We start from the raw sequence: 22,247 nt of genomic DNA, 5'->3' as shown, positions 1-22,247 counted from the left end.
TATACAGCAATCCCCTAGCTTTGTTCATCACCAGTATCCGAGACATATCTGCAAATTACAAAAAGTCATTTATGGACTCCATCAAGCTCCACGAGCTTAGTATACTGAACTTGGATCGTTTTTTATATCAATTGGCTTCATCAACTCCAAGTCTGATATCTCTTTATTCCTACGACAACAACATGGAAATACAATATATCTTCTAGTATATGTAGATGATATTATTTTTACAGGTAATGATCCCTTGGAGATTCAGACATTTTTAAAGCAATTGGCTAATCAATTCTCCCTCAAAGATTTAGGACCCTTGAGCTACTTTAAGCAACATAAAATCCTCAAGTCTCCTCCTCTCACAGAGAAAGTATATTCAAGACTTATTATTAAAAACAAATATGCAGGATGCGAAAGAAGTTGCTACTCCTCTCTTTATTAGTGAATCACTCAAATTATGTGATGACAGCCCTACCACGGACTCATCTCAATACTGACAAGTACTTGGCTCCTTACAGTACTTGGCTCTCACCCGTCCAGATATCTCATTTGCAGTCAATAAATTATCTCAATACATGCACCAGCCTTCTGCTATGCATTGGTCTACGGTTAAACGAATTTTACGGTATCTTAAAGGGACCCTTAATCATGGTCTCTTTCTCCGCAAAACCACTCAACTTCATCTTCATGCATTTGCTGATGCTGATTGGGCGGGAAACTTTGATGATAGAACCTCCACGTCAGGGTATGTGGTCTTTCTTGGGTCTAATCCAATCAGTTGGAGTTCTAAAAAGCAAAAGACAGTGGCCCGGTCTACAACTGAAGCTGAATATCGTGTTATTGCTACCGCTGCTGTTGAACTCAATTGGATCACAAATCTCCTCAAGGAACTCAAAGTCAACTCTACCCATACTCCTACAATATATTGTGACAATGTTGGAGCTACCTACTTATGTGTCAATCCAGTGTTCCACTCACGCATGAAACACATTGTCATTGACTTTCACTTCGTGTGAGATCAAGTTGTCAGACATCAACTTTCGTGTCTCTCATATCCATACAACTAATCAACTAGCAGACTCACTCACAAATTCTCTAGCCCGCAAACTATTTTTGTTACATCGGTCCAAGATCGATATTCTTGACAAGAGCTCGATCTTGCGGGAGCATGATAACAGAGAGATTTCCTCTGATAACAGAGAGATTTCCTCAACTATATAGCAGATGAGATTTCCTTGACTACAAAGCAGATGAGCTGCTCAGTTAAAGAAATCTTATCTTTCATCATGTATAAATAGACTTCGTATGATACTAATTGAAATATGTTTTCTTTATTCTCTCAATTCTTCACCAACAACTTCGTGCTCGTTTATAGGGGTGGAAACCAAACTGAAGTCCTTTAATAGCAAGGCATGACATATTTCTTCTTCAAGTCTGGCTTTCTTATGCTTACAGAATCCACTGCTAACTAAACCAAGTGGCAAGTGGAAGCAGACTAAGCTACTTGGGGCCAATGTCCTTCAGGGCACATTTCTGCTCTGCACCCATTGATGACACGACAGTCACCACCAGATCCTTCCCTTCGGCAAACCATCTTTAATCTGAATTATTAAAAGGAATGATTTAGAAGATATAGATTACAAGCATGAGCAAACAATGGAGAAAGATGGGTGCACAAACATATAAACTACACGAGCGATATTATGGAAATATATTAGTTATAAAAACAAGTAAATAGGATATGAGCATCAACAAATGTTTGGCACATTATCAATCCAGATTACAAAAGGAGAGTAATATTCCTACTGTTGTGCTCCTGAGGAGGAGATTTTTGGCACATGTCCAAAACTTTAGACTATAGTAGAATAGTCCTAACTTTAATATCCACAAAGATAAAAAAAAAAGAACTATCTTCATAAACATGCACAAGTAACAGTTGTGTTCCTTTCACGTGTTTCTGCATTGAACCGTATCCTAAGCCAATTATAAGGATAACGATGTCCTCAACAGATCCTCATTCTTTATTTTACATTACACTATGCATCTATTTATATTGTGATGATACCAATTTAAATAGATGAAGCACTTGGACAAATGTTAAAAAGGACCCAAACATTCTAAAAGCAGACAAAAGGACTGTCCTACATTTGCACACAAATAGCATTCATACCATATAGATAGATCTAATATGCCGAGAACGATCTTAACCTTTTCGTTTGACTTGTGAAAAAATGTAACACAACTTGGATTAAGCAACTCAAATATCATTGAGCGAGCTCATGTAAACCAAATTTTCCCAGTAGTTCTCAAACTCAATCTGCACCTGCTAGTATCTTTTCTTTAAATAAATTATAAGTCCACTGTTTCCAATCAAGGTGGTATTAAGGGTCAACCAATTTTAGCTAGCAACAGGATTGGCAAAGAAATTGATCCAAAATACAAAATCAACATAGAAAAACTGCACTCTGAAATGTTTATAGAATCGGAGGATTTGGTCCAATCAAAGTTAATAGCTCCCAAGGCACAATTATAACTTAGAACACAATTGTAAACTTGAAGAATATATATGGTACAGCTACAAACATGAAAATAAGTTAGGATAAACATAAATAACATTAAAACTAAAGTAACTTGAGATGCCAATGGATTGGTCCATCATAATTCCAGGCTGACAGATGAAAATGTTTCTGGTGCACCAACCTGAGCAAGCAGAGTTTCATCAGTTGGGAGTCTTAAGTCATCCTTAGTGTTACCATTCTCAGTCAACAGATTTACCTAACACAGTCAAATATATAAGATTAATAAACCAAATAAAAATGACAAAGAAATAATATTAACAGGTCATACAAATCCATCTTCGGATATGTCAATAAGTTGATAGTCAGTACGAGTGACATGGGGAACCTGCAATTAATTACATGAGAAAGCAACCTGACAGTCTTAGAAAATAATTATCCAGTCACAAAAACTGAAAATTCACTTACATCACAGTAATGAGATGACGGGACAATATCTTCAAGTTACTCAGCATTGAAAATATCAATGGCAACAAACTGACATTTATCATGCCCATGTTTTCCAGTCTTGGAGGTGGAAACCTCTACAACCTAGTGCAGCAATTACAAGCCATCTGAGCTTACAATATTAAACCATAGCACAACAAGAGGACACGAGTCATGAGCATGACTAAAAATAGATGAATGCGAGAGTTTCACATCTCACAATCACTTAATCCAACATAACCTTCAATCAAGAACAACACCAACAATAACTTTTGCTTTGCTAAACAGATCTTTTCCTATCAATTTAACTCTTATAGGCAATTTTTTAGAAGTGTGGCATATGCAGTCACATACGCATACAAACTAATACCATTACATGAGGGTTACATAGCTAAATATCTGGTGTAACCACCTATGTAAGTATTTTCTTATATGTGGTTGCTTACAAGGACCATATAAACATAAATTAGAGATTCAAGTCAAGATAAAAAAAACTCTTAGTAGATTCAAGTCAAGATAAAATTATAGAACTTATCCTAACAACAATATTTCAAATAATATAATCAACATTTTTTAATAAAAAAAAAGTATGTGCCGCATTAAACCCTCCCATGGCACCCTATCCTTTTAATCAAAGATATCATTCTTATAGAGCTCATTTGCAAAATTGTGCTAGCAAGAATAATACTGTTGGAAAATCTTCATTCTACCCAGAAATGACTGCACTATAAAATTTGGTTCTTAAGTAGGACCTATTACGATGAGGTCTTGAGAGGCTCTTAATTCAAAGACACAAAAGAAAGGAGGACATGAACAAAAGGTAGGGCTTTGTTTATGTTCTTTTGAACAAAATAAAGGAGAGATGAACATATTTTCAACACTGAAGCACAATCCTGTCTCAGCCCCCAATTCCACCCTTTCCTCTAACTGCATATACACACCTATATGGAGACACAAGCATAAAAATGTGATTGCACAGGTAGTTTATATATCCTCCCTAAAGCTATAAAACATGATTGATGACAATTTATTTTATTCAAATCTATTTTATGTCTTTTTTGTAGAATATCACATAAATAACTTCTTCCAGAGTAAAACCACCATTGCTTAAGTTCTTAGTATGACCTAGCATATGTTTATCTATTTATTTTATGAATACTTTTTTCTGTAATTTACTGCTATTGCACAGCTGGTTTTCAGAACAATGCTCACAGGGCAATGCTCTTGGATGACACAAGTGTCACCATTTCTCTCAACTCATTCCCCCCTGCAACAGCTACAAACTATAATGTACCAATTATTTGGGTCGGTGTGCATGAACCTTTTCCAACATTAAGCTCTTTCTAATCTATGAAGCACAGCAACTGATATTAATCTTATATTGAAAGCAATTCAATAACAGAATGTTCCTACCTCAGAGTTTCCAGATAAATGAACGTACTGGTGAACCGGCTGGCCACACCTTGATTCAGCTAATTAGTGTAGGAGTATAACTATTGCATGGCTTATGTCAAAGGGGCCAACAACTGTCCTAACCAACCAGCTCTGACTCTATGAGCAACTTATTCCACTCTCTCCCCAAACAACATATCCAAGACATTGATTTTTTATTATTTCATATCTACTCAAACTATATCCCTGTCTAAAGACAGGGATCATAACTTATTTTTTCCTACTTATTCTAGAATCCAGTACAGATATATTTAACCATTTATAATTAAAAGAAAGAAAATTGACTATATCTATATGTGCTGAAGAAACATTCATAAGAAAGGATACGGAAGAATGTAGCATTCTATTGCTGACATCAACGTAGTTGAAAATATTAGAGTCTATAACTAACTCAGTGACCATCACACAAGACCAAATTTAAATGAGTGTGAAAACTTACAAGTCCCTCGTATCGAATTTGCATTAAACAACCAGATCTATCGCGTACAGAATGGATCATCATTAGACCAAGTAAACGATCTAATCCCACTTAGAAAGCAAAAACACTCCTGAAAAGTCTTTTCGTGATCAAATAGAAAGATACAATATTTTCTTATTAACATCTCCCAAAAGAAATGGAACCTACAAATCATCTATCTATTAAAAGAAGAACAAGGTGAAGAATAGAAAAACAAGAAAAAAAAATCAGGAATTGAAGCAATCGGACTAATTCCAACTAAGAAACATAAATTAATTTAATCCAAAAAAATTCTAAAAATTGATCGAACATCACAAGAGATACAAAAGAAACTCATTTACGGCCAATTAACGCAGAATGAAACCCGTCAAGACCATCACCGTTTTCACCAAACTAAGACAAACTAAAAAGCTAGATCAGATCAAGTCGAATCCAACCTTGCACGGCCGCCCTTTAATGAAAATGTAACCGTTCTTGCGGATGCCGATACGTCTTGGAAGCCCCCGCGTCGGCCTTCGACCCAAAATGGTGTTCCTCAATCCTCATCCGACATGCTTCCTGATTGCGGTGTCTGTAGTTGGCCGCCACAAGATCAAACATCCGAATCGAACGTAAAATTAAGCTCCATTGATCGATCAATCCTAACAAAACAACTCAGATAACAAAGAGACCAATGGGGGAATTAAATTCAATTACCTGACAAGACCGTGGGAGGCAAAGAGGGGAGGGAAATGGGGAAGGAAGCGGTGGCGAAGGAGACGGGGAGGGCAAAGCGGGAAGACCATTAAAGAGTCTCGGGCTTAAGACGAGGACTAGAGTTTCGATTAAACGCCCCATAATACCCGCGCCGGGTCCGGGACTATTCAAACCGTCCGATTCGGATGGAGGGAGAGATTGGGCGGCCGGATGGAGACGTGACATCTCGTCGCGTGCGAAGAATGCGGCGTAGGCTGCAAAATCAACGTGCCGAATATATGCGCCCATCGTGGACTTACATGCTCTATGTGTCTCCCTAACCAGCCGGCAGGCTTTTGACCAATTACAATTTTCTTCCATTAAGTATTGGGTATTAAAGCTTTCATATATCTATTATTGAATCCGTAAACCTTTTCCGAAAGACGTATTATATATATATATATATATATATATATATATATATATATATATATATATATATATATATATATACACACGCACACAAACAAAATATCATCTAAGTCACCCACCATATCCTGTTGCTTCCATTTGGAAATACCTCATGGAACTGAAGGAATGATTTTAACAGGTAGTTTGCAGAAAGCTATGAACAGCTAGCCCACTTATCCTCTATATTGGTACACTTGATAACTTAGCCAGAAAATTTTCTAAAGATCACACTAATCCTGTAGCAGTTTTGCAAACTGTGGAATAAGATGGGAATATCAAATTACGAATCCAAAATAATATAGTCTCGTCTGTTATTTCTACTAGAATACTACAAGTTCACAGAACAACATAGATGCACATTACAGACCTAGAAAGCACAAAATGAACAAGGACTTTATTACATTCATATGACCAACTATAGCTCTCAGGCTCAGAAGAGATCACTATTCAGACATAGCCTTATCTTTGCATAGGAGCGAAATAAGAGCAAGAAACTAATGCAGAGAAGCTCTCGTCGAGATGACATCAAAAGATATCCCATTGTCTTGGAGGCGTCTCTGCAGATCAGTGGGGCCAAAGACAATTCCTGGAGTAAGAACACCACCCTTCGGTAAGTTCTCACGTTCGCTCAATACAATAAGAGCGCACTGGAGGAGGGTAATTGGAGTGGTCAGGTATCCGATCTCAGGGCCAGACACTCTGGTGATTACCTCAGTGTCGGGTTTCTTACCACTCTGTGAAGCCAGGCTAATGTCATTATAGCCATGCCCGACAAACCACATGTTGAACAAAGCACTTCTGACCTCTTCTTCTGTTGGTCCAGTCTTTCTAAACCAGCCAAGAGAAAATATTTCTGGAAATTTTAAGAGAAGTGACCTCCCAACTGCAAATGCTCCAAAGAGTCCGATGAATAATCCAGTTACCATGAACCGGAAAATTCCTAGTATAGATTTTGTGCCAATCTTTACACCAAAATGAGCAGGCTTCACTGTAGACCAGTAAGCCTTTCTCTTCTCTGCATGCTCATCACTTTCATTGGCACCTGGAAGACCATGAGGATTCTCTGCCAGCATTGCAAGTGTTCTCCGGACAACAACAGCATCTGCAGAAGGTAGTTTTAATGCCCAAAGTCCAAGTGCCTTATTATGCTCTACCAATGGCCCTTTGGGAGGTGCAGGGCCTGGAATCTGCATTGCTTAGAACATTAGCAACAAAAACTTATTCTGTTTGATCTTTTAAGAATTGAATAAACCATAGCACAGAGCATTTTGGCAGCAAGATTGGTCACGAATCCACTGAAATATGACTGACTAATTAGGAAACTTGCATACAAATGCAGTAAAGAGGGCAAAGTAAAGCGCATGTTCTTGGCAAATGAAAACGAGTGTCATATAGCAACTCAACCACAAAGATTAAATAGATACCATAGGGGAACCCTTCTCATACTACATATCTTATTCCCAAGTTAAAATGCACACTTCATTTGATAAGTCTACCTTTGATTTTAAAAAATGCACAAAAGAATATTATGTTTTAGGGTATCCAAGCAAAAGTAATAACTCATCTATCTTGCCAATCAAGCATTTTCTCTAGTATTTGCTTAGTCGTTAAAAAAGCATAAAAATAAACATAAAAAGTGATTAGTTCTGGCCTCTTAAAAAGAAAACATGCTGATCACTGATGCTTATATATGTATATCATATTTGAACTATTTCATTTGATGAACACCCAATGGCATAATGAATGCATGGAGTTCAGTTGGCAATATGTTGGATTGATGTAAATCCCAAAATTCATTTTACAACACACATCAAAGCCATGTAGGTGCCACACGGTGCTATATTGATGCCAACACATTCATGCATCTATTTGTTTATTTTGTGTTTATGTATCAGGAAATTTCTTTAATTTGTGGTTTTACTGTATCACTTGACCTATCTGCGTTTTGCTCTGTCAGACACAACTTCTGTTGTTGCCCATCTCACATTATAATCCATGTATCTTGACATGGCAATGACATGGCAGTCACTGTGAGATGACTTAGTGATAAATGGCCAAACACAGTTTCACCAAAGTTCTTGTATCTATTGTGCTGGCATGTTGGTGACCTGACCCCAACATAACTCCCTTGTGGCACTGACATGGCTTACAATGCGGAGCACATATGTCATGACCTGAAGCCAGGAATGTGAGGATCTACCGAATGGCCATGACGTAGGCTAGGTCAAGTCTAACCACATTTCTTCAAACCAGCCTAACCTATAGTCATCCGTATGAAATCTTACATCTAAGTCACTTGAACTATCAACTTGAAAATACATACAAGCATATTATATTGACTGATGTACTCCCACATCAATTGCTATGCAATTATGTATTTTCATGAACACTAATTCCTAACTAAAACAGTTACGAAGCAAAATTTGAATAACTAATCACATTATATGAGCATCTCATGATACAAGCAAATAAACATAAATAACATTAACAGATAATTATAACAAGACTAATATGTTAAGCATATAACATATCATATTAAAATAACATATGCTTATCCCAAATTTTGATATTCAAATTAATAATTAGAACTTTATATTATATTACAGAAAAAAATATTTTAAGACACCTACTTCCCTCAAGTCCAAGCTATCATATAACTATTTAATCTATCAATAAAGGTGCTTTATTTCCTTTTTTGTTTCTGGAATGCAATGTCTATGATGCTTTTAAAGTATTGTATGGTTTATCATCCTCCTGCATACCTAATTATACAGCTAGCATGACAAATGGGGATCATAAATTAATCATCTGGTACCTGCTGAACTTGGTCCGCCTGATTGGATCCCTATCAGATCGATGATCGTACTGGGTGTGACATGCATTGAGCCTATAAAGTCTATCCTGTATCAAACCCAAACCCTTTGAATATTGACCCAATGCTACTTACATGACTGGTTCAGATCCATACTTGATCTAATCTAGTTTGGACTTGAGCCACAAAGGACGAAGTTACAATAAATTTCATAAAATTTCAATTTATCAAATCAAATAAATTCAACAATCTATTGTCAAAAAAAATTAAAGCATAAAACTTATATAGCTCAAAAACTTTAAATTCAATACATAAAACTGAATTCATATCTATAATATATGTACTTATTATGTAAACAAAACTCAACAATTTTCATTGTGAAATTCAAAATACAAATCATCAACAAAAGATACAAATCATAAAATTAAATAACATTTAATGTTCTAAAAAGATTGCATAAGTTTTATAAGAAATCCAACCATATACAAATCATTAAAACTGAACGTAAAATCAACAAGATAAATTACAAACATTGTATAAATCTCCAACCAAATACAAACTCACTAATCATTGAAAACATATCAATCAAATCCCATAAGTCGATGCATAGGATGTGAGAGATTAATGAAAAGGACAAATTTTTCTTGCTTAAACCAATGAAGAAAAAACAAGGAGGATCCCCATATGTTTCCCTATTGGTGATGTTCTTGTCGTCTTCTCCTCTTTCACGGTCTTCAATCTTGCTTCCTCACCATGATTTTGTATGAGAGTGATGAGTTATTTATAGAAGCAGCCAACCCTAACCATAAATCCTCTTGAATTAGAGATCAATTCAAATAACTAAAATACCTCCATTTAATATCTAGGTATAACAATTCATATTGTAACACCCTCACTTTAGTCCCACATCAGAATTGGGAGAAGAGTTGAGTTTATCTCTAATGGGTTGATGGCTGTACCACTATTTACTTGAACTTAAGTGTCTTAGGCAACATGGTTCTAGGCTTATTAAGTTAGTGCTAGTTATCTGGTTAAGTTAGATCATGATAATTGATATCAAAGCATTAATTTTGAACATGAAGTAGTGTACGACTTCTTGCTTCTATCAGAGTCTCAAATATCTTTTTGATGAAATAGAAGATGCAATATTAGAGTGCATAGTGGAAGCATTATTTGTAAAATTTGAAGGACCAAATTTTTTAAGGGACCAGCTTTTTTAAGGGAAAGGAATTTTCATACATAGATTTTAATTGACAATATCTTAGTAATTTGAATTGATCTCTATTTCAAGAGGATCTAAAATTAGGATTGCTTGCATCCTCTATAAATAACTCATCACTCCTCCGAAATCATGGTAGGGAAACAAGATCGAAGGAAGGGATGAAGGAGAAACAGTAAGTCAGTAAGAACACTGTGAAGAGAGATATAAGCAGCAATCCTTCTTGTTTCATCTTCATTCATCTATGCATAAAATCTTGTTTGTCTTACATCCTATTCATTGATCTTTGAGATTCTATTGTGATGTTTACTATGATCCGTGAACTTCTTTTAATTGGAGAACCTAACCTATTCTTTTAGTTGGAGAACTTAACCATTGCATTCAAACTCGAACTAACCTAACTCATGGTCATTCAATGATCGTCAAGTTTCTGGGTCCAAGTTGTAACAAAGATAGCACCAAGGCCAACCTAATATTGGACATGGCAAGGGGTTAAACATCATGGTGTGAAGTGATCACTAGGCTGGACTTCACATGGACCATATTAAGTTTATTTCTGGGCTTTATTGATCATTGATGAGGGCGTCAAGTCCTTAGGTGAGAAAGATTGTATCACCTGGTCCTACATCAAAAGTGGGGGAATACTTAAGTTAATCTAAGGGGTTGACAAATATATTGGTACTAACATAAGCTTCTGCATTTGAGCAAGATGAGTGAATAGGTTAGATATCACACAAAGTTGGATCATGATAGCACATGACACTTAGTTGGATCGTGAGAACCCGTGTGTCCTATTCAAGTAATTCTATGTGTCATTGACACTACAAAAGTGTCCTTGTGTCATAGAACTAATCCATCAACAACTTTTGTTTATTTATTCATATGCTTAGTATTTTAATGGCATAATTAAACACTGATATTGCCCTCTATATCATAACATGATATTCAAGTTAAGGGCTCTCTCAACATAAATGTGTATTTTGGAATGCAAAGTAACGACATAACAACAACGGTTAAGCATCTATGGAGCAAAATATAGTTTCACATTCAAAACCAGAAATATGAACTGAAATCAAACCAAACCACAGGAGGATGGATATATGCCACGAGAACGTAGAAAGAAAAACAAGGAAAAAGGAAGATAACAAACTTAGTATCTATAGAATACACCTAGAGTCTAGCTATGCATGATAGACTATATAGAATTAATTTTAATATAGAATTAATTTAAGGCCATTTGATGAAACATAATAGAAAAAGGGGGAGAGCAAATAAGTGCCAGACAAGGTAAATTGTATATAAGATAATGGATGACAATGGAGTGGTGATCTCTGCAAGCAGAACTAAGCAACAAGAAGTGGCATAGAGTTACACGAAACTATAAAAGGACAGTTATAAATTTCTTTGGAACACTGAGCAGACACAATAGCACAGCCACAGATCTGACAGAAGAAAGTCTGCATTCGTTGTTAAATTGTTGAACCACCCCTCTACCTCTTTTTGCTATCCAGGTTATGGGAAAAGGAGCACTCCAAGGACTTTAAGGAAAAAATGTCATGTTTACAGAAAATGTCTTCACAAGAGTCTATGGTCAATCACTGTATGCAGATAAAAATTGAGATTTACGACTCGGTATAGTTCACAAAAACATGATCATAATCAGATAATCAAAATAGATATTAGCAGCAAATTTAGCAAACATTTTAGCGGTCTTCTCAATGATTCCACTAAAAGAACATCATAAGAGGGAAGGAACTCTAAGATCATACATCACAACTACAAGCAAGCAAAAAGAAGAAGAAAATACAAGAAAAGCGACTCACCATGGGCCGAGCTCGCTTTGGCCTTGACTTCCTTAAGTCCTGCAACTGGCGAACATTGGCCACGCCGAGAACCGCAGACTCGTACGTGCCCAAATTTCCCACGATCCTCCTCTCCGACTCCAAGCTCAAGTACGCCTCTACCCGGTTCGGCACCGCAGGCGGCACCCACTGCCGAGAATGGAACATGAGCCCCATCTCAGCCGGCACCGAGTCGAATCCGCACGCCGAGACCACCAAAGACCCCGCCTTTTCCGCCTGCTCGTGGTACTTGGCCTCCATCCTCTCCATGAACTCGGGCTCGCCGGAGATATCGAGGTAGTCGGTGCCAGCCTCAACACAGGCGGCGACGACGGGTTCTCCGTAAAGGCGGAAGGGACCGACGCAGTCAAGAACAAGCCTGGTGCGGCGGCAGAGGGCGAGGAGGGAGTCCGGGTCGGAGACATCGGCGGGGATGAGGGGAAGGGGCGGAGGGGGGGAGGGGGCGGCGGCCCATTGGAGGGCGGCGGCGAGCTTCGAGGGGGAGCGGCCGGCGAGGGCGAGGGACCTGAGTGGGCCGGGGGCGGAGAGGAACTTGAGGGCCTCGCGGACGACGTACTTGCCGGTGAATCCGGAAGCGCCGAAGATGATGAGGTCGAACTCGCGAACCGCCATCGCCGCCGTAGATTCGACGCGGGGTGAGGGGGGGAGTGACAGGCGGTGGTCGTCGGGAAGCGGAAAGCGATTTGATACCAAGTCAGAGAGCCATAGCTAATCACTAATTATATATTTATATCAAATCATCACCATATTATTTTTGTTAAAGTAAGTCGGTAAATCTATTATAATTTATTGGCCAATTATGACGACAACGACGACGACGACGACGACAATAACTAAAAAATATATATTTATTCTTTTAAAAAATTATTATTATTATTATTATAAATATCAAATTTTAACTATTTAAAATGTATAGATCTTTTATCATCGTTAAGATCGATAAAAATTATAATTTTATAATTTCTATTTTAATTTTTTTATTCTTTTTTTTATTTTTTTATATTACTAATATTAATTATTTTTTTCTTTTCTAATTAAAGCATCTGAAGATTTTCAAAACACGTACTTATACTAAGATTTTGTTTTTACTCTTATCCTCTATTAAAGTAATAACTAATTGTTCAGCAATAAAAATATTTTTTTTCGTATAACTTCATATATTTATTTTAATATTTTTATTCGGACAATATAAATTTTTTATACATGTTATTTATTTTTTAATCATCACTTAAATTTATAAAGTATTATTGGCCTCATAATTATTCAATAAAATTTTTCTTTTAATTTTAAATATAGTCAATATAATAGTTTTGATTCTATCTAATTTAAAATTTCTAATTTCTAAAGATTGTTTTCATATCTCAAGTCTATAATTAATTTCACTTAAGTCTTCATCAACTAAAATAATATTATCAGTAAATAATATATAATAACAAATCTTTCGTACAAAAAACTAATAAATTTATTTAATTAATTATTTATTTATAAATAAAATGAATATTCCATAATACATAATGCTGATTCACTTGTTCAACTCAGATTCGTGTGAGTCAATTACTAAAGATATTACTAATATATTAATTAAGTAATATTTAGTAAGTGTTGTTGCTTGTGTGGCAAATAGGTAGCTGAGTTGTTAAAGAGCTGGAAATCGATGCATTGAGTTCCAATTTTATATATACACTTAGGACTCAATCAAGAACAGGTTTTGTTTCATGCAAAAGAGGGATCTCCATTGCACTAAACAATATAACCTGTGAAAATAAGATATAATATTGGTAATATTCACTGCATCTAAACTCATGATCTACTTCGATACCATCTTACACAGATTAATTAGATGCTTGCAAAATCCAGAAACTTAAGAGTGTTAGGAAAAAGCTGTTTTAACAAAAATTGAGAGAAGCCAGGGTTGAAACCTCAGGCCAACAGAGGCATGAATTTTAATCAACAGATTGTGCTGCTTGGCTTAGATCTTGTCGACAACATTGTCAATAGGTAATCCAACACTAGTGCTGATGATACTGATGAGTCCTGTGATATAAATATGCCAACTGACATGATACATCGGAAACAAGGATATCAAAATGCATTGCCAAGCAATCGATTCATTCTTTGGTAAGAACTGCATTGTGTCTGCTAGAGAAGAAAAAGGTGAAAACCAGAAAAAGATGAAAGCAATCGATTCATTCACCCGTTTCTGCTAGAGAAGAAAAATGTGAAGAACTGCGTCGTGCCAAGCAAGGATAGTTGCATCCTCCTATTGTGATCTAGACATATTTAGGCTCATGCTCGTCCCAGAGGAAATGGTTTGTCGGTGCTTATATGCTCTTATCCCTCCGAGAGCAGAGATCCTCTATCATTTTATTTTTAGATTATATGATTTTATTTAATTTAATAAAATATATGGTAAATCTGATTGAATACCTTATAGGGATAGGAATTTATGAGAACTTTCCTGTATATGTTAAGAGATTATATATCTTCTCTTTTTTTATTATAGTCCATATTATATCACTTAGAATGAAAGAAGGATGTCGATATTGTTGTAGTTTTTAAATCCAACAATGATGCAGTTGTAAAGGTTTTCTGAATTACATCAAAAGGTATCTAATCTTAATCTTAATTCATCATTATTTAATTTTAATTATGACATTAATTTTTTCACATAACAAAAGTATGATTATAACTTTTATGTTCACAATTAGTATCATATTTATGTTTTGAAATAAAATACCTTATATCATAAAAGTATGTCTTTTGTATCTAGAATTGTTTGTTAACACACTTTGCTTGTAAAACTGTATTATCTGATTTTGACTAAATGATGCTTGAACAATCTATTGTTGATCTATTTTCCCATCTTATTTATCTAGTTTTGATCTTTAAATTTATTCTTCTATGCTCCTCGTCTGCTTGCAAACATTGTAACATAGTAGAACCATGACATGCTACTATCTTCAATAGCAACACTTTGTGGAACCATTGACATGCTACTAATATTTGTTTGGCGGGTTGTCATCGTTGAGCATAGAGAGTAAGGAAATGATAAAAACAAATGTAATTAAAAAGAATTCTTTTGATCAAGAAAACTAATGTAGTATTTAAACAAGAGGAAAGATAGAACACTTATAAGATATTCGCAAGTGCACATACTTTATCTTGCTCTATGAACTATGGTCCTATTTATAAGACCTAGTGGTAACTCCGTCATGTCATTCATGATTGAGTTAGGTGTAGGAACTACCTTATAACTTCTAAATCATAGGTCACTACTTAGAATATGCTTATAACTACCTAGAATATGGTAAGTACCTAGATAACTACTATGAATCAATTCTTAACACTCCTCCTTAATTCATAGTTATATACACTAATTTGCGATATGCTTTCAAATTGGAAGTAACTTGGTGAGGATATTTGTAACTTATTCGTCTATTTCACAATACTTCATTGCTATGGCTCTATTTGCTACAGGATCCCGAATGAAATGATAGCATATCTCTATATGCTTCGTTCTTCTATGAAATGTTGGATTCTTCATCATTGCAATTGTGGTTTTATTGTCACAAAATATTTTCGTTGCTTCTTTTTGTTCTTGATAAAGATCTTCTAGAAGTCTTCTAAGCCATATTGCTTGACAAGCTGCTGATGTTATGACTACATATTCTGCTTCTAATGTTGATAACATAGTTATTGTTTGCTTTTTGAACTCTAAGATATAGCTCTTGACCCGAGACTAAAAATATTACCTGAAGTACTCTTTCTATCATCTAAAGCTCTAGCCCAATCACTTGAAACCAAATAATTTATATTTAAAATTATGAGAATACCAAATATCATAATCTATAGTTTCAACAATATAACGTAGAATTCTTTTAACAGCTTCGAGATGAGATTTGCTTAGACTATACATAAACCTAGATACTATACCAACAGAGAAGGAAATATCTAGTTGAGTATGAGTTAGATAAATTAAACCTCTAACCAAATTTCTATAGTATCTTGCATTTGTCAAACATGTATCATCTTCAAGTTTCAATTTCAAGTTTCATTATTATGATATTTTATTTTAATCCAAATATAAAATATTTTTATAATAATTTTTTTATATGGGAGAATAGGGCTAGGGTTTGAGATTTGCCGTTGTCACTTTTCAACTCATGGGAAGATACGGTGTCGATATAGTATACCCCACGACAAGTAGGAGAGGCGAGGATTTCGATTGTTTATATTAAAAAATAATAATTTACTTTTGATAAATAGTATAAACATAATTGAGTCCAAAGGTTCGTGTCGAATTCGTTGTCCAAGACAGATTCCTAGCCCAAGATGACACGCGTCCATCATTTCCGGATGAAATTTACTATTCATACATTTTTCTTCTTTTATTATTGACAGTCACTTCTAATTGATAATTCATAAAAAAAACAAAATATTATTTTATTATTTATAGTTTCAATATTATTATTGTTAACTACCAAGGCAATTGCCAATCACCGTAGCGTGCTCCCTACTTACGTTATTGTCATCGATCTCTCTCGTTATTTTCTTGATACCATCTTCTAAAGAGGAGAAAGAAAATGGTATCAAGATAAAATATTATAAAAAAAGAAAAAGAGAAAAGATATTAAAGTTGACTTGTTATAAAAAATTATTTAAAATATTATAAAATACACATAATATAAAAATTATAAATAATAAAAAGATTCCGGATTCACCGATTATGACCTTATTCCACAAATAAACCTCATCATGGGCCATAATTACCAGTCACGTGTCGGCGAGATGGCCCTGTGCTCACGTGACCGCACTTGACGTTGAGGAACTCTTCGTGTGCAAACGGCGACGTGGAGCAGCAGGCCGTTCTTCTTGGCTTCGTTCAAACAGAAGAATGATTTCATAACCATATGTTGTATAAGGACGCTAATCATTTCAATTTTGATGTGGTGCAGTGCGTGTATTGTCTGTACACCGATCATTCCGAAGAGGAGAAAGGACTTTTTCATAACCACAACTGCTTGGTAATTGTCAAAAATATCCTTCCCAGTAGCTCTGCACGGAGGAAGGAGATGTGCTGCGGCTCTGCTGAGACCAACAAGGAGTGTTGGTCTCGCTTGCGCCGCCGTTCCTGTCGGCTATGCTCAGCAGCTCGGCCAGCACCTCCATCATGCCCGGCCTCGCGTGCGGCGCATCCGCCGTGCACCTCAGCCCCACCGTCAGCAGGGCCAGCATCTCCGCCGCGCCCTCTTCCTCCCCCGCCCGCAGCCCCCCCTCGGCCTCCGCCGCCCGCCTCACCCGCTCCACCAGGCACTCCTCCCCGCCGTCTATCGCCCGGCGCCCCGTGGCCATCTCCATGGCCAGCACCCCGTAGCTGTACACGTCGCCTCGCGTCGTCGCCCTCCACGTCTGCCCGTACTCCGGCGCCACGTACCCTACCGTACCGGCCACAACTGTGCTGACGTGGCTCTCCCCGGCCCCCACGGAGCGGGCCAGGCCGAAGTCCGTCACCCGCGCCCGTCCCCACGCGTCCAGCATCACGTTGCTGGCCTTCACGTCCCGGTGCACCACCGCGGGGACGCACTCGTGGTGGAGGAACGCCAGCGCCCGCGCCACCCCCGTCGCTGCCCCGAGCCGCCGCTGCCACCCGAACCGCCCCCAGTCCTCGATAACCTCCTCCAGGCTGCCCCCCTCCATGTACTCGTAGACCAGCACCGCCGCCTCCCCCGCCAGGCACCAACCATGCAGCCTCACCAGGTTGGGGTGGCCCCGGCCCCGCGCGCCTGCCATCACCTCCATCTCCGCCTGGAACTCCCGCTCCCCCGCGTCCTCCCCCTCCCTCATCTCGCCCTTCCCCCTCCGCCGCTGCATCTTCTTCACCGCCACGCACCGGCCGTCCTGCAGCACCCCCCGGTACACTACCCCGCACCCGCCCCGCCCCACCACACTCCTCTCGTCGAAGTTTCCCGTCGCTGCCAAGATGTCGCCGTACGTGAACGCCAACTCTGCCTCCCCGTTGTCCAGCCGGAACACCCTCACCCCCACTCCATCCGACGACGAGGAGTAGACCGACATCGCCGCGTCGCTCCGACGCTTAACGCCGTCCGATAGCAGCTCCTCCGGGTCGGGGTCCACCGCGGAGTGGGGCCCCCGGAGACGGAAGACCGCAAAGGAGAGAGCACCGCACGCGACGAAGATCGAGGTGAGCGCGATGAGCACCCAGAACGCCACCGTCGTCCACCGCCCGTGCCCGCCGGATGCACCGCCGTCCCCGGATGGCGGCGGAGCACCGCGGCCCGACAAGGAGGGGAAGCCGATGAGGGGGTCTCCCAAGAAGCTGTCGCGGTCGAAGGTGGCGATCTGACCGGTGACCGGCACCGTGCCGGAGACGAGGGGGTTGTAGGACACGTTGAATTTGTTGAGCTCGGAGAGGCCACTCAGGCTCGGTGGAAGCTCGCCGGAAAAGTTGTTCCTGGAGAGGTCGAGGCTCGTGAGGCATCGCAGGCCGCCGATCTCCATCGGGATCTTGCCGGACAGACGGTTGTCGGAGACGTTGAGGATGACAAGCGGGAGCCCGCCGATCTCCGGCGGGAGGCGACCGGAAAGGTGGTTGGCGTCGAGATGGATCAGGCTGAGGTTCCTCATCCGGCCGATCTCCGGTGGTATCCCGCCCGAGAGCCGGTTGCCGGAGAGCTGGAGGTAGCCGGAGATCGCTAGGGATCGGACTTGCGACGAGGAGTTGGAGCAGATCGGGAAGATCCCGTAGCCCTTCAGGAGGCGGTCCCAAGTAGTTCGGCAGCTCTGCCTCGTCATCTGCGTGTAGATGAAGTTGAACGGCGGGTAGCTCGCGGGTATCCATCGCTTCATGGTGAGGCAATCGCCGGATCCGGGGGCGACACCGCGGATCTCACGGCGATTGGCCTCGAACGTCGGGGCCGGATTCCTCCCGATCGCCGATATCTCCGGCGGGATCCCGCCGGAAAGCTGGTTATTGGCAAGGTTCAACCACAGCAAGCTGCTGCAGTTGCCGATCTCCGGCGGGATCTCGCCGGTAAGATCATTGCTGGCGAGCATCAACCACAGGAGCGATGTCAAGTTTCCGATCGCTGGAGGGATCGAGCCAGTGAGCTTGTTGTACGAAAGATCCAGCAACTGAAGCCCCGCCATTCTGCCGAACTCCGGCGGAATGCAGCCGGAGAACCCATCATAGGCAAGAATCAACATCTTTAGCTTCGGCATCGTCGTGATCTCGACCGGGAGATTGCCGGAAAACCTGTTCCTGCTCAAGTCCAATCTCATGAGACTTCGAAGCTTGAGAATTCCCGATGATAGAATGCCTCCGGTGTACTGATTCCCACGAAGGATTAGATAGTTGAGCGTCACGAACCGGCCGAAGATTTCTTGGATGTCGCCGCCGAAGGTATTGTTGCTGAAGTCAAGAAACACCAACTTGGAGCAGTTCAGCAGCTCCTCAGGTATATTCCGGTCGAACGAGTTATTCCCCAGGTTGAGCGCGCTGAGTTCCGAAAGCGAACCAATACCGGAGGGAACCGCTCCGGTGAACGCGTTGCCCCACAGGTTGAGAGATGTTAGCTTCGAGCAATTGGCGATCGAGCTGGGGAACGTGCCGGAGAAGCTGTTCCTGGCAAGGTCCAAGCTTTCGAGGTCGCAGCCGGAGGCAAATGTGCTCGGCAGAAACTCTCCGGTGAAGCTGTTCTCGGAGATCAAGAGTTGCCGGAGGCTCGGGAAGCCTGGCCATATGCCTCCGACGAAGTGGTTGGAGCTCAGGTCGAGGTACTTGAGTTTGGGGCACTGGTCGAAGCACTCGGTGATGTCGCCCCCGAAGCTATTTGTCGAAATGTTCAAGCTAACCAGATTGGCGCACATAGCGGGGAAGTTGGCACGGATGCTGCCATTGAAGCGGTTGCACGTGAGGTCGAGCGTCACCAGATTGGTGAGGCCGGTCAAGTTGAGCTCCCCACCGATGATGTTGCTGGAGAGGTTTAGGTACTCGAGTCCGCTGCACCTGTTGAGGTCGGCGGGAACGAAGCCGCCGATGGCGTTGGCAGAGAGGTCAAGGTGGGTGAGCTCCGTGAGCAGCGAGAAGTTGGAGAAGATTTCACTAGATATGTTGGACTCTGCAAGATAAACGCCATTGACGCGGCCGGCGCCGGTGCAGGTGATGCCGGGCCAATTACAAGGGGAAGAGTCGGACGCATTCCACCGAGCATATGCGCCTCGGTAGATGGGGTTGTTGGCTTCGAGGTAGTCTTTCAGAGCGAGCAGCACCTCCCTGTCGGTCGCACCGGCGATTGCTCGACCTGCTCGGTAAAACCACTCTGTGAGATGAATGCTTCTCTTTGGGAAGATAAGAGACAGTACAGCAGAAAGAAGCTTCGAAAAATGGATGGAATCAGACTATGAGCAGGCAATTCTGTCATGGATGGAACACTGAGAAGCCACGAAAAGGTCTTTGAGCTTTTGCATCAAACATCTAAAAAGAAGACGAGAGAGAACAGTGGGAGGGAGGAGGAGGAGAGAAGCCAGAGAAGTGTACCTGTGATGAGAATTAAGGAGAGCAGGAGGAGGAGACAGCCAGAGAAGCTCACTTCGTCTTCGGACATGTCCCTGCTACTATCATCAAAAGAAGAGAAGGATGGCTTGATTGACGCTAACAATAAACAAATGAGATGTTGCTGCACGAGGCTGTTCTTGCAAGGTTCTTATTCTCCCTCTTCTCGATGATGTGATAATCTAAACCTTGGGTATCAGAATCGAGTAAGAAGAAGTGTGCATAAAATATAAGCTTCTTCTCACCCCGAAGCAGGGAGGAATGCTGGTCCTTCCTCCTCTCTTCGTTTTCAGAAGCTCAAGCCCAGCTTATTACGGGCAACATCTTCCTCCCTTACTGCTACATTTATTATACCTTTATTCACAGAAATTTCAGCTAACTTGTGCTCCTTCTTCCCATCTTGCTGCTGTATTATTCATATATTCTTTTGTGAAGTTTCAGTCCAACTTAAAAAGCTGACAAAACCAGCAAGGTGTGCCAATGGTCGCTTCACATGTTGCGTGCTTACATTGATTTGGTCTGTACTTTTGCACCGGACTAGTATTCCAGTTTGACTATCCAAAAACAATTACACCTCCAAGACGGGCCGCCGCCATTGTTGACTATATGCCAAGTTGGGATTTGGTTGATGAGACAGCAAAGTCCAAACTTTCTAAGAGAAGAAAAGTATGTTGGTGTGGAAAGGCAAGCACGGTTACTGCTGTCTAAGCATCTATTTTCACGGATTGTTATTTTTAAACTGGATAAAAAAATAATAGAGGGAGCTGTTTGAACATAGTTATGAATCAAAGCCCCCACCTTATGGCTTGAATAAGAAAAAGGTTTTCCTTTATGACATTGCGCCTCCAGGCTTATATACTTTGACCCTAGTCACTGCAACGACTTGGGTGTCGTGAGGTTCTGCTGAAAAGTCAAATGCATGGTTTTTGACTGGGGAAAGTGAATTCATTTCCCACTCCATTCTACTGAATAAAAAGATCGCAAGTGCTTGCTGATCACCAGATCATTCAAAGATAGAACAGTAAAGAAAGAATATGGATGGGAATCTGTCTGATGAGGTAGTACTGCAGAGATAGATGGTGTGTTTAGTTTTCTGTGGATCGAGCAACTCCATTGATCCAAAAAGGAGGAGGAATTTAATTATTGCCTGCAGCAGCTACGTTCCAAAGAGTGCAGTTTGCTTTGCTGAAAGTCACGGCAACATCATCTATCTTTCTTTCTTTCTGTTATGAAGCTTGCAAGGTTTACTTGAGTCTAACTTGGTTGGTGGCTTCGAAGAACAACAGCAAGCAAGCAAGCAAGCAAATTGGAACAAGGTATAAGGCGTGAAGGTGCCAATGTTGGGAAACTTTGTGACCTAATTCCAATAACATATTAGAGATATGATTGGGCATGGCATCAAATCACATCTACACATTTCTCTCTCTTTCTATGAGTTTATTCCTCTTGGAGCATGGTTTAATGCCCCTCTGGATGCTTAGAGTTTGCACCGAGTTTAATGCTAATGACATCATGAAGTAAAACATGGAGGAACAGCCCATGATGCTACAAGAATCATCTTGGAATGATAGCATCATATGAACATGTTAAATTATCATTCGTGTTTTGGAGGTAGCTGCTCCACTAAGAAGAAGGTGGTGCATGTAATTCTTCTACCATGTAGCAATAACTGAACTCATGGCCTTCCCCTGAGCCTGACAAGGCACCAAGGTTAGACCATACATATCAAAATCC

General features: G+C 40.2%; 2 protein-coding genes and 1 pseudogene across 2 annotated transcripts; all 3 read right to left on the bottom strand.

Moving 5' to 3' along the window:
- Positions 1 to 1,282: 1,282 nt before the first annotated feature.
- LOC135640929 (eukaryotic translation initiation factor 5A-4-like) lies at positions 1,283 to 5,465 on the bottom strand (annotated as a pseudogene).
- Positions 5,466 to 6,305: 840 nt separating this feature from the next.
- Positions 6,306 to 12,638, bottom strand: LOC103988923 (probable mitochondrial saccharopine dehydrogenase-like oxidoreductase At5g39410). The gene is made up of 2 exons (XM_009407612.3): positions 11,903 to 12,638; positions 6,306 to 7,235 (listed from the first exon to the last, which is right to left on the bottom strand). The coding sequence occupies exons 1-2, from the start codon at positions 12,551 to 12,553 to the stop codon at positions 6,543 to 6,545; spliced, it is 1,344 nt and encodes a 447-aa protein (XP_009405887.2). The 5' UTR covers positions 12,554 to 12,638; the 3' UTR covers positions 6,306 to 6,542.
- Positions 12,639 to 16,706: 4,068 nt separating this feature from the next.
- On the bottom strand, positions 16,707 to 21,845 carry LOC135641615 (probable LRR receptor-like serine/threonine-protein kinase At1g74360). Its single transcript, XM_065157128.1, has 2 exons — positions 20,499 to 21,845; positions 16,707 to 20,262 (listed from the first exon to the last, which is right to left on the bottom strand). The coding sequence occupies exons 1-2, from the start codon at positions 20,563 to 20,565 to the stop codon at positions 16,973 to 16,975; spliced, it is 3,357 nt and encodes a 1,118-aa protein (XP_065013200.1). The 5' UTR covers positions 20,566 to 21,845; the 3' UTR covers positions 16,707 to 16,972.
- Between the last annotated feature and the right edge of the window lie 402 nt (positions 21,846 to 22,247).

Source organism: Musa acuminata, chromosome BXJ3-6 (genome assembly GCF_036884655.1).
Source record: "Musa acuminata AAA Group cultivar baxijiao chromosome BXJ3-6, Cavendish_Baxijiao_AAA, whole genome shotgun sequence".
NCBI classification, from domain to species: Eukaryota; Viridiplantae; Streptophyta; class Magnoliopsida; order Zingiberales; family Musaceae; genus Musa; species Musa acuminata.
The sequence above is the reverse complement of the archived record's forward strand: the minus strand, read 5'-3'. Positions and strand labels throughout refer to the sequence as shown.

Bases quoted from the DNA above. Each gene is read 5' to 3' on its own strand.
- LOC103988923 (XM_009407612.3), bottom strand. From the start codon at position 12,553: ATGGCGGTTCGCGAGTTCGACCTCATCATCTTCGGCGCTTCCGGATTC. The intron at 7,236-11,902 runs GTGAGTCGCTTT...TAAGCAATGCAG, and splicing joins CAAAGCGAGCTCGGCCCATG to ATTCCAGGCCCTGCACCTCC.
- LOC135641615 (XM_065157128.1), bottom strand. From the start codon at position 20,565: ATGTCCGAAGACGAAGTGAGCTTCTCTGGCTGTCTCCTCCTCCTGCTC. The intron at 20,263-20,498 runs GTACACTTCTCT...TTTACCGAGCAG, and splicing joins CTCCTTAATTCTCATCACAG to GTCGAGCAATCGCCGGTGCG.